This window comes from Ciconia boyciana, chromosome 7 (assembly GCF_034638445.1).
Source record: "Ciconia boyciana chromosome 7, ASM3463844v1, whole genome shotgun sequence".
NCBI classification, from domain to species: Eukaryota; Metazoa; Chordata; class Aves; order Ciconiiformes; family Ciconiidae; genus Ciconia; species Ciconia boyciana.
Window position 1 is genome coordinate 11,129,057 of NC_132940.1, and position 13,067 is coordinate 11,142,123.

Here is a 13,067-nt window from a genome sequence, read left to right on the forward strand (position 1 = left end):
AGGATGCTGAATCCATTTTTCACTGTTCCTGTCCATTTTATCATATACTGTACTGCCAATCGGACCTTGTTTCTCAGCAATTTTTTAGTAGATCAACCCATCAGGGAGAAAACCAGCCAGATAAGTATCAGATCATGCCAAGTCTGTTCCTTACTTGCTATTGCTCCAAATCAGCACAGAATGATGCTCATCAGCAAGAGTGCTTTGAGAGGCTGGAGATACCCAGGATCCTGACAAGGCAGTGGAAATATTGCGGTTTATAATTGCAAACCAAGTGTATACGAGTAGCCTATGAATTCCAGAAAAAAGAGCAATGAGACAGCACAGCAGGCTCTGCTCTCAATACCGTCACAGCAAGATTTATTAACGTGTTATCTGGGAGCGTTGAGGCTTTGGTTAGTGTGTTAACAACACCGTACATGTTCACACAGACACACGGAGTAAACACTCGTTTAAACATGTTAAAAAAAAAAGCTCAAACCAAACCAAAACTTGGTCCAGAAATGAAACCCAAGCAGCCAAAATCAAGTATATAATGGGGAGAAACAATGGTTATACAGAAAGGAGCAGGGTGAGATTCCAGAGATTTTTGTGATTTGTGGATTGAGCTGAAACCAACTTGAAGAGAGATGGAGAAAATATATTCCTATATAAAAACACATTTGCATTTAGGGAAAGCAAATCAAAACTTCAAGTTCAGAAAAAGCCAAAACAATGAAGAAGTCAGCAGTGTAATGAAATCAGACCAACAGAGGCAGGTTTTAGCTTGAAATACTGTTGCACAGTCATTCTGCTTCTAACACAGTAAGCCGGTGAGCAGGATACTTGACCTTGCGGGTGATCCGCAGGGAGATACACTCAGACAAGACTAGAATAAAAGCTGAGCACAATCTGGGACAAATGACGGGAGTGTTCATTGAGAGGAACCTTTAACTGGATGAAGAAATGGCTTACAGTGCTATAGGTATCACCACTCGACACATTTATTGGTGTATTATTATTGATCTAATCCTCAGCAAAGAGCACTGTTATCCAGAGTCGGTCACACTTAAAGCAAAGCAATGTCTAAACCTAAGAGCAAAGAGTAATTTTTTAATGGAAAGTGACCTCAGCAGTGGAAACGATCTAGCTATCAAAGCTGAAATCTTGAAGTATCACATGTGTTTTGAAGTCTGCTTGCAGCTTGTCCACAGAACTCGAGGAGTCAGAACTCTTCATAGGTTTTTTTGTTTTTAAAACAGGCAGATTCAGAAAACTCAGCAAGTTTCCCAAGCCCCAATTCAGAAATGTTAAGGAACACCTTAAAATCCCTACCTATTTAGACTCACCAAGAGAAGGAAAAGTCTCCAAAGGTAATTTATCATTGAGATAACTTTGCCCAAGACATACTGGAGAACACACGACTACAAATTTCTCTACTTTAAAATCAACCTACAAGGCACCCCTTTCCTGGGGTCATTTATTCTGAGGCAGGGCAAGTTATGAATTGAAGCCAGAGAAAGGACGATAAAACATCACTAAAATTTTAAAAACAGAGGGAAAAGTTGCCATGTGTCCCATAAAGGGTAAGTAAAAACAATCCCCAAAAAAACAGCTTACAGATTGGAGTTTTCTCCTTCTGATAATTCCATTGAAAAATACTTTTGTTGGTTTAAAGAGAAGACAGAGATCTCTCTCTGTCCGACCCCTCCAGCCAAGTCCCTTGCCTCTGTATCCTCTAAGGATGCTTGCAAGACTGTGAATGCACACAGTGACAAAGAGGTCTTACTTGCACTGAAGAGGGTTTGTAGTTCCAGAATAACTTGTGGACAAGAGAGTAGTTTCTTCTTGTCAAAAGACATCAGATTGTAAATTCAAAGAAAAAACTTGAAATTTGTGAATTTCAACAGCATTTCAAAGAGAAGGTTGAAAAGCGGAAATTTAAAAGCAAGCTGCCTTTTTTGTACTCAGAATTTTTGGGACCTCAAATAAATGCAGGATTAGAGGGAAGAGCACACAGGCCCTAAACTCAGGCAAAATAAAAGGTCTGGAAGGGGAAAAAAAAAAAATCAATAAACTGTTTCTTAAGCCCTGCTTTAAAGATACCCTGTTCTAAAGAGACCTCAAACAGCAAGCATTACTGTGTACAAAAATAGAATAGCAAGGATGAAAAAACACAAAAAACAGTATGAAAAAAACCCTCCCAAAAATAGATGTACACAAGTTCTATTTTATATTAGTGTATATTACAAAATTCAAACATGCAGTCTCTATTTTGAATGTAGAATGCTCCAGTCTATGTGTACCAGGGATGCTGCTATGTTTTCTTTACAGCACCATCATGTGACAGGGGAAAGTCTTGTATTTTCAACTGATTTGTAACTTCTTTGCTTTTTGCTTGCGTGAGAGTCCCTTCTTTACAGGGCCTCGTGCTGCCATCTGGCAGAGGAGAGGCTCTCAGAGCTGCTTGTCCAAGAGCGTGAGACAGCTCTTTTGATGGAGTGATTTTGCAGCTACCTCCCAACCCTTCAGATGCTTTAGCACTGCAAAAAGTTGCCTCCTTTTTAGCCACCACGGGACATGTTGCCTCCCAGGGCTTTGCTGAGTTTAACGACTCTACACAGGATCCGCTCCTTGTGGTCAGACCGTCTGTGCTAGACAGTTTGGCTTTCTCTTGACACACTCCTGCTTGTGAAGTTTCCTGCCTTTTTTGTTTCAAATCTCTCTCTTCTTTACAGGAGGCAGCCAAATGGGGGAAATCCTTTCTCTTTTCCACCTCTCCGGAACCAGACATACTGAGCTTCAAAGGGCCTAACACGCTCTGAGCTAGCGGCACTAACTGAGACACGGAGAGAGCTCTTTCGATAGCACTGGGGACGAGGAGCGTGGAGGATACAGGACCTGCTGGGCTCGTTTTGCTGGCGGTTGAAGCACTCTCTGCCTGGGACGAGCTGGGTTGCTTTTCAGTACTAGGACTTTTTTGGGACATTTCACTCACACTTCCCGGAGACAGAAATGAGGTGCTGTGCTGTTCTGCAGGCTGAAGCATCTCCTTGTGATCCTTCTCACTGCGATCTGCGGGGCTTCCCGAGAGAGGAGTGCTCACGCTTGCCGTGCACCATGAAGAAAGTGCCAGCAGAGGTTTGGAATCCTGTTTTTTCTGACTGCTTTCTGCTAGCAGATGGTCTTTCAGGTCAAGCTTACCACACGAGGCCCCTGAAGAGTCACCTTCTTCAAGTTCCAGGAGTTTGATAGATGGGCCCTGTATATGTTCTGTGTGATCTATTGTTTTTTGAGTACTTGTAGTTCTCCCTAGGTCTTTGATTGCTTCAGAAGACTTGTCTTTTGGACCAAAACACTCAAAAGTTTTGTTTTCTGGTAATTTATGTTCCTTTGTGGTTGTTTCTGATCTTAGGAATGGCTTTTCTGAATTAGCTAGTTTTTCTGGAGAAGTTCTTGGGAGGACCTCTGATGGGGAAGGGTGCACACCTATTTGCAGTGGCTCTGAAACAGGCTTGGCTTGTTGATTATTTCCCTTCTGCAAATCATCTGTACCTTTTGGATCTTCAGGTAGAAAGGCATCATCTTCGATACTATCCTTGCTTTCCAATTTAGATGAAAACTTATTATCCTCATTAAAAGAATCTGAGCCTTGGTCTCCACTGTCAGGGGGCTTGTCCAGTCTTCTCCCATCCTGACTATCTTCTGAACCATCATCTGTTTCATCTTCAGAAGAATCTACTTCTCTGATGGCCTCTTGCTTTTGCAGAGACTCCCTCCTCTCCACCCTGTCCTGTCGAATAGCACCCAACTTCCGTGAACCCGGCTTCTGTAACATCCCTTTTTCTGCTAGCCCAAGTTTGCCACCTGTTGTTTCATTTGCAGATTCTTGTAAGCTCTGGAGACTAGGATCCCTCTGTAGCATCTCCTTCTTAAATTCAGAGTGAGAGATATCCAAGCTATGCTTACGTGAGGAAGCCAGCTTCTTCTCAGAAGAGGACAGCGAGGCAGCCAGTTTCTCGGCTGACTGTACTCTCTTTAGCAAAGGAGACCTAGGGGGCTCAGCACTTTTGGGGCGAGAAATTTGTCTCACCAGCGGTGGAGAGGAGTGTAGTTTTACTGGAAAAGACTGAATAATACTGGAGCTGCCAACTGAGTGTCCTGGTAAAGGAGATGGGGAGCGCTGTGGTGATGTGGACTGTGGGGTTGGTGACGGAGTGTGAGCTAGCGGTGAGAGAGGGATGTTTCCTGCAGATTTACGCCTTGGAGATCTGTACTGCCTTTGAAGCTTTGGTGCTAGTCCATGCAGAGAGCTGGGTCGGATGTGTCCAGAGCTGGCTGGAGAATTGGGAACACTGGAACTGGGAGAGCTGCTCTGGGAAGAATTGCCACCAACTTGAAAGAGGGGGGGGGGGGGGGGGGAAGAGAGACCAAGAAGATTAATACATATTTGACTATTAAAACAAGTTATTGAAAATAAGACATGCAAAGTCAAGACAAAATATGCCATGTTACCACAAAGCACTGCCGTAATATTACAAGGTAATATTGCATGGCTTCTGATGGAAAATTCACATCATTGTCACACAACACCACAATGTAGTAAGAAACACTCTGCTATCAGAACATTTTTTCTGAAAAAAAACTCCAAGCAGATAAACAATGTGTTTCATTGCTATTCTCAAAATACAAATCTCTTTATTCCATCAGCTGATTCAATTTTCAAATATGACTTTGCCACACTGTTTTGATTCCTTTTCTCTGAACTAACATAGAAAATGTGTCCAACTGCTACAAAAACATTGCAACTTACAATACACATTTGCATCAAAGTGAAAGGATGCTGTAGTACAGCAAATGCACTCTTAAAAGGATGTATGGATTTTCATTTTTAAATGAATCAATGAGTGAGAACACATCCATCCTTAAGGTAATCGACATCACAGCTGTCATTTTACTTCACAGACACACCTACTACGTGCTGCTGTGTATTTTACTTCAAAAATTAATCAATAAGCAAAAATCTTCTCTAAGTTTTTTTCTGTTTGTGTGGATTTTTTTGTCGTTGTTGTTGTTTTGTTTTGTTTCTTTTTTTACCTGAGTGTACAGACTCGGGAGTGGATCTGTAACTCTGCGTTGGTGACCGAGGAGACAGGTTGTGAGTTGGAGAGCCAGGCACACTTTCTCCAGAAGACAGAGAGCGGTTTAGTGAAGATAAACTCCGGCTGGTATGAAGTAGCGATGCTTGTTTAGTGATCTTCCTCAACAAAGAACTCTTCTTCTTACTGTGGAAGAGCATTCAAAAGTTGTTTACAAGCCCAAATAATTTATTTACCTTTATTGGCATATTTCAGTCAATTTTATGGCACAGTTAAAGAGAAAAAGAAAACAAAAAGAAAAGAAGAACTAAAGGACGTACCTGCTGATATACATTATCTGCAAACTGATTTGACAAGATCTCTCTTACATTATCTTGGTTACCATTTAATTTTCACAGAGAAACATCAAAACGAACCTTTCCTGACCATCCTTAGTTTTGCTTTTCTTGTTCCTACGAGCCATCTTGGACTTGTAGCTGGCTTTTCGAGCTGGACCAACTTTGATGGACGTGTTCTCAAATGGCGTAGTGGAGATGGACACTTTATTTCCACTCTGTCAGAAACAAGACACAGAGACATTGTGTAAAACATGGCTATTTGAAGCCGATCTGCAGGCTAAGCAGGTAGGCTGCTAGTTTATTCCTGCCTGCCATTTTGTAATCCTTTGTCAAACTCCATTTCCCCCTTTGCATTTCCACCTATCATTTATTAAGGAATTGCTGAGAGAAAGCTCTTTAGCCAGGCTTTCACAAATGATTAGCTCAGACCCCAGTTGGTAGGTAAAGCCTTCCAGAGCAAGAATAACACAGCATCTGACCTCTCCCATTGAGATCCCAACTGCCTCAATTTAATACTTGTAATACTTGGAAACTTGAACAAAGTGATATTCTGTCACCAATCCTATTCCCAGTGCTCTGACTGATGGCAGATGTGAGCATATCAGGCATCTATCATGATGAATCTGCAACACAAAGCATGGCTTGTCTCACTCATCTTAAAAAAAAAAAAAAAAAAAAATCCTGATTGCTCCTCTATTTGCAATCCCAAAGACTTCTGTCTCCTGAAACGGTCCAAAACTTTGGGTTTTATTTCCATAAATGGATTCAGCTCAGAGGAGGTATCAAAATGCAAGTCATTTAACTGGATAATTTTAAGACCAACCATTACAAAGCTGCTTTTAAATACCACTAGGAATAATCCTTGAGAAAGCAGTATTAAGAGCTAATAACATTAGCACAGCCTAAAGGCAAAAAATAAAAGTAATTCAGAAAAATTTTAAGGTATTTGTTTCTTAAAGTGATGTCTGAGGAAAGGTATACTTAAATTTTATTAACCTTTGTCTCTACTGCTGATAAAAATGTATCTGATGGGTCCTTATTTCTTACACAAAATATCTGAGTTCAGCTTAAATTACATGCAGACAATTTTGGAGATTTAGGGATAAAGCTACGGCAATGAGTTTTCGCAAAATAAAGGCCAGGTGCTGTGTACATACTTGTAGTTCAGACAACGTCAATTGGATACCTACAGCGTTTTAAACAAGCTGTCTCATATTTTGCATATTACCTATTTTCCAAATTCTAACAGTGCTGAGTCCCTACCTTCAGAATCAGCTCCACCACTTCTGTGTGCACCAGTCCATGGACCGGCTCCCCGTTGACATGGGTTATCAGATCCCCTTCACGCAGACCTGCTTCGTTCGCTGGACCGCCTTCTTCCACATGCTGGCAACGAGAAGGGGATGACTGATTTCAGAAGAGGAATGAACAAGATAGCTGGCCAGATCGGACTCAAAGCCCATCCATCTCATCTCTTGCTGCAGCCAGCATCAGCTGCCTCAAAGAAGGGTGAAGGAAACCACTGACTGGCACAGCCAAGCACAAAAATCTGCACTCTTCCACTCCTCCCCCAGCATCCTGCCAGTCTTCTCCCGATCCAAGGCAGCCAGCCAGGATGGTTAAGCTGATCAAGAGACCAGCTCCTCCCAAAGCAAAAGGCTTAACACACTTCCAAAAATTTTCAGCACTCAGGAATGCTGACCAGATACTCTTGATTTCCAGACAAGCATTCAATCTTTTTCAATTTCTTTGCCATCCCAAATCCAGCAGCCTTCCATGTACACGCTGGAATCCACAAAGGCCAATAAACTTTTAAATAAGACTCTGTGCCATGTGGTTAGGGTGCCTATATTGCATCTCATCCCAAACAGAGTTTCTTTTTCCACTTTCCATCCTTTATTAACCTATCCAACATCAGATCTTTTCCCCCATGAACGCATTGCCTTTCCCCATCACTGTTCAGAAAGGTAAGCCTCCTTTACAGTGAGGAGACAGATACGCTTGAGAATACTTGTCCTGGTTTCGGCAAGTCTCCCTCTAGCCAGAAAAGACTACAAATCAGTATCTTGGTAAACTCAGCATTTTTCAAGGAAAGCAGAGAGGAGCAAGGGAAAAATGTAGCTTCAGATTATTTTTCTAGGTAAGAATGAGTGTTAAATGATGACCAAAGCATATGAAGCCCAAATTGTCTAATGAACACAGAGATACAAGGAAAAGAATGAACCACCTTTACCCTGACTCCATTCTCCCTAACAACACAATTCAAACAACACTGCTTTGAGGAATGGATCATTTCATGTTTTGTTATGTTAACTTTTATGTTAACAAAAAAGAAACACAGAGATCAAGTACCAGAAGTAACGGGAAGGAAGAGATACGGACATGGAAACCAGACCTTTAGCATAGCACACAACTAAGCCAAGAGCTAAATCCCTAGGCAATCAGCATAGCAGCAATGATGCTTTAAGGCTTGTAATCAATTCCAAGCAACTGCTTGGAAAACCCCAGCAGACTGAACTGATCAGAAGCAGGCTATAATCGCTAACACAGGTCTGAATCAATTAGCTATGACCGGCCCTCATGCAACAATGCCAATAAAGAGAAAGAAGGTATGTACACAGAAACATGCTTTAAAGTATGTGCTACAGGTGAAAGAAGGTGGATTCATGTAACCAGGGAAGAAAGAAGGAAAGAAAGGTTGCTGTGGTTCTGTGATGGGCTTGAAAACTGCTACAGGTAAACCCCAAAGTGCTGTTATTTATTTATTTATTTAAAAGGGTTTCCCCCACCCCAGAAAGATAACTTCGGGTCCAAGTAAGGAGAGAAGAAACAGAGTGGCAGAATACAATTTATAAAACTAAATCCCCCAACCCTGGCTAAATGCACTTCTGGCCCCAAGGGTACTCTTTTTAGAAAAACAGAGACATACCCAGACCATGTGATGCACAGTGTAGATATCACTGTCACCCATATAGACGCGAATGGCACGGAGAGTGAAACCGTATTTCTTTCCAGCCCGATGGATGATGATTGGTGGTTTCAGGTTTGCGATAGCAGGAGAAAAGTCACGGCTGGGTGAGGAGTCCCTCGAAGATGGGTTGGAGGATAGAGAATGAGGTGACATTGGACTGGCCAATGGAGAACACGTGTGGTGATCTACAGTGATGACACAAAGGTGGGCAAAAATTAGGAAACCAGGCCTCCAAAAGGGAGAAAATTCTTGTTAGAGAACAGCTAAGGAAACCATTTCTCCCAATTCTCTTAAAGCCGGTGGTCTTCACCAGAGCTGGGTTTGCCTGCAGCTTCAATTAATTCATGCTTCAAAATACAACAATCAGCAAAGTTTCCAAAAAGCACATTTGGAAGTGTGTATTTAATACAGCAGCACTGCTCGCCTAGGATTATAGTTGGGTCACAGTGTTTACTACTTCTCTTTCAGGGTTTTACAACACATCTTAAGCATTTGCTCTAGGCACAATCCTGGAACACCCTATTTCAAGGTTATGATATATTATCTTCCTCCAAAAGATCAGATAGTCTCTAGATCTTGGTGCAAGTTACATGTTGGTGCTGAGATAAATCAAAATCAGTTAGTATTAATACAAAAAAAATCAGCAGGTAATCAGACAACAATTACATCTAGGTAGTTTTGGTAGTGTTTTAAATTCACAGGGGCAAAAATATTTAATCCTAAAAAATTAGCTACTGCAGGGACTTTGCTACTAAAAAAACCCCTCACAAGTGTATTTGAGAGTGTGTTTCCCAAATGAATAGCTGAGGGCTGGGCTATCGGCTAAACAATCTGACTCTGCTTGCTAGTGGAACAACATCTACTTTTAAAAATACAAAGCAAATACAGAACTCTCATTTTAAAGTGAAGCTGGTCAACATCAGTAAAATAAACCCAAAGAGCAGGAATATTAAATGCAGCTGTAAAAGGTAATCCTTAATCCATTAAGAAACACCTGCTGAATCACCCAGCACATATTTACCTGGCAGATGAGAGCAGCTCTGGAGGAACCTTTAATGGGTGATTAAATACACATTTTAGAGATTTTAATGAGGGAGTTTGTAGTTCGAAAAGCAACCAACGCCCAAACCACAAGAAATGTAACATGCATCGCCACGACAGTGCCAAGAAGCAGTTGCATACGTGCCTCCAGCTCCCCAGCTGAGAGGGGCAGGCAGGCATTGCTCTACCAGCAGGTTCTGCTGGGTTGGCACTCGTGGCCCGGCTGCAATTTTCCTGCTCCCACCTAGGCAGGAACAGGTACAGCCCTGGAAATACGGCAAGGACTTATCCTCTGGAAAGAGGGACAAAGTCCTTGTGGGGAGAGCCTCCTGCTGAACTGGTCTGTCATAGCTTGGCATGGTTGGGCTGTTCACTAGAAGTTACCACCTGGCATTAGGAATTGTCAAGGTCTGGCTCTGCCTGCAGACAGAGCCGGGCCAACAAGGTAAGCTATTCAGTGTTAACTTGCTTTGTGAGTTACTTACATGATTGAATTCTTGAACATCCAACCTCAACCAAGTTATCTGCAGTTGCTGAAACTTCCTGGTGCATGAACGCACCAGACACATACAGTTCCCAAACAATGCCATAGGTAGCACGTGAACCCCAAAAAATAGTATTGTGAGGGTTAAAATCGTTCCATCTCTATATACTTCCTTGCTGTACCACTGTCTAGAGACCAGCTAGGAGCCAATTTAAACAAAACTAGGAAAGAATAAGGCCTAGCTGCCATTTGCAGAAGCTGCAGTCAGACCACACACACAATGCTCCTGTCTGCGGCAAAGCAGTATTCATTATCCTGCTGAGCAGCAAATATTAAACCGATTGTAAAAGTTAGATCTCTCCCCTCCTGCCAGAAGGGCATTATTCCAGGAGAGCCAAGGGGGAGGATCTGTCTGCAGACCTTTTGTTTAGTGCTTGCAGATTCCGACAATGCCTCACCCGAGGCATTTCTTACCTGAGGGAATCAGGAGAGACAAGGCAGTAGCGGATGCTGATTTAATCACTTTATTGACAGGTCTTGAGGTACGTTTCTCCCCTGATTCCCCAGAGAGCAACCTGTGCCGTGCCCGCCGCACTGCCAAATCGCTGATGGCTTTTGGAGTGGTAAGGTCTGGGCCTTCATTGCTATTACTGCGAGCGCGTGGATCAGAGAAATCTGCAGTGCTCCCAGCTACAGTTTAAATTAAAACAGATTAGAACCACAGGGAATTCCTAACAGTCTATTCCCCTACAGGCAAAATACATTAAATCAAAGTCATGTTTACATGAAGTCCAAGAGTAAATTTTCCTAAGAAGAAACCCCAGGGCTTGAATTTTTATTTACAGAAATGGTGTTATTCTGAATACAGAAAATTAGCAGCTTCTGTTCTGTTGGAAAAGCTCGCTAATGAAATCACGTTGCTCAGTAGCAGTTACATGAATTCTAAAGCTGCGGTGCAGTTCTGCAGGCAAGCCATTTCAATGGGATCGTTCACAGATGAAAACAGGTTTATGGAAAGTGCTCCACTTTTACAACCAGCAAGAACTGTCAATCTTTAAGTTAAAACTGCCTGTAACAGAAGACCCAGGTTCTACTGGAGTTGCACATAAAAAAATCCACTTTAAGAGAATACTAAGGTACTAAAGTCAGGGAAAGTAAACATGTGGATTGCAAAGACAACCTTAATTTGCCCCCTTTTGTGCACTGTAGCAATTTAGTCTTGAATTACTTAACCTGCTATACTTTATATATAAATGCAAAGTAATCTTGAAAATCAGACCGGGCATGCAACAATAGCAGGTGCTGGGGGTGCTGTACTCAAGCTCGGTGCCCCAGTTCCCCATCTGATACCTTAAAGGAGCACTGTGAAAATACATTAATTATAATTTACAAGGTGCTCAGAAATGAAAGCAGTGAGCATCACAGCAAGTCCACGAGGGAAATTAATCATTCTGTCTTCAAAAGCAAATTTTAAGCAACGTGCAATAAATAAAGCCTAAGGGCCACATTTTGAACAATGAGGACAGAACAAAACATTGACCATCGTTATTTAAGTGGGCACAACTGCTCTGCATCCTAAGTAAAACAGAAAGTACCATGAAAATAAAAATTCAAAGCATCATTCCCATAGACCTCAGTACCAGATGCCAGTTCAACATTTAACAGCCACAGAGTTTCAATTAAGGCTTCCAGACAATGAGGAACCCAGAATCGGAGGCTGCATGTGAAAAGGCTGCGATATGCATTAGAGGAGCACTCCAAGACAGTGACAGGAATGAAATTCGTTTCTTGCCATCCCCTGCCTCTGACTTAACTTTGCAGGCTGGGGACACTGAAGCAATGGTATCCCTGAATCCCATGCGCTGGATTAAAGACTGCTCTAATGCATTAGGCTCAGGGGAGCAGGCTGCCCAGGGAAGCTTCATCTTTGCCTGTTTCAACTTGTAGATACTCAAATTTTCAATGAAAGTGTTCTTGCACTTTTTAATAGCATGTTTCTAGGCTTTTAGTATGAAATTGAGAAACTAAGGTTCCACTATGGCACCCAAGTATGTGGTAGCTTACTTCCTTCACTCCTACACCTTTTCCTATGGGTTAATGGAATACGTGATGGCAGCACCGGGCCTCTTCTGGGAGGATGAGCCATAGAGGAGAATGGGACAATTTTGGAGGAAATTTCACAGACTGCATTGCAGAAGAGGAACAATGAGCTGTGGGGCTAATTGGCTTTACTCTAGTCTGGAGGCAAATTTCCTCTAAGGCATTTCCACCTTCTGCTATCAATCCACCATTACATCTGCCTAGTGCCCTTCACCTTGTCCTTGTCCAGTCTTGCTGCCACTCTGACTCCTTGCTCAGTACTCCTTTCCTCTCCTTTCCATCCTCAATGCATCCACAATTGCTTTGCCTGCTTGCTCCCAGTTTCCCCCAGCAACTTGTTTCTTATTTTCTTACCCAGTTAGTCCTTGTTCTTCAATGCTACAATCTAGTTCTTCCCCTAAATACACCTTCCTTCTCAAATATTATCTTGCCAACCTTCAATTCAACTTCCCTGCTCTCTCCCATTGGGCCTAATTTCCTTTTTTTCCTCCTTACTACTTCCTACCAGTTCCCAGCTCTGGCTTCCTCTGTACTGAGAAACAGGCAGCTTCACCCCCTGCCTTCCTGGTGCCCTGAAAGGGGCAGGAGCTGGGGACACTCCAGCACTCAGAGCCCAGCCCTGCACCACAGCAGCCCAGGGCACCATCGCAAGGAAGGTCCTGCTCAGCCCAGTGCTGCAGAATGGCCCCAGGATGGACAAAGCTTCTGAGAAATCAAACACTTGACTTCAAAGACTCACTCTACTGAACCTAGGCTGCACTTTTTTTAAACCTGCAACTTGGCTTGGGATACTTGGCTTGCTGAGACAGCAAGTATCATGTCCCTGACACAAACCATACTCCCCCAGCAAATTTCAAGTCTCTAGTCCAAATTTTTTGGATAAATAAAATCACAGGAAGCAGGGATCTGTTAGTATGGCTGACACCCATATTCTCCAGCCCCAACTCAGCAGTGATCTGCTCTGACTAATGCTTAAAATAATGCTGCCCCAGGTAGGTTGTAAGTAGGCATAGATCATATGGGTCTCAAGCATAAGAAGACCTTAATCAATCTGA

The 13,067-nt window shown here is 42.5% G+C and overlaps 1 protein-coding gene across 7 annotated transcripts in view; it reads right to left on the bottom strand.

Moving 5' to 3' along the window:
* Positions 1-337: 337 nt before the first annotated feature.
* The window catches only part of MAST2 (microtubule associated serine/threonine kinase 2), a 197,486-nt gene continuing 184,756 nt past the window's right edge, over positions 338-13,067 (bottom strand). For 6 of the 7 annotated variants that reach the window (XM_072867325.1, XM_072867323.1, XM_072867322.1 and 3 more), the window contains 6 exons: positions 10,387-10,602; positions 8,346-8,572; positions 6,680-6,802; positions 5,495-5,631; positions 5,077-5,264; positions 338-4,374 (listed from right to left, as the gene is read on the bottom strand). In XM_072867325.1, the coding sequence (XP_072723426.1) occupies positions 2,297-4,374; positions 5,077-5,264; positions 5,495-5,631; positions 6,680-6,802; positions 8,346-8,572; positions 10,387-10,602 (2,969 nt within the window). In that variant the 3' untranslated portion in view covers positions 338-2,296. The remainder of the gene's footprint in view (positions 4,375-5,076; positions 5,265-5,494; positions 5,632-6,679; positions 6,803-8,345; positions 8,573-10,386; positions 10,603-13,067) is intronic. The other variant, XM_072867324.1, reaches the window with a different exon arrangement.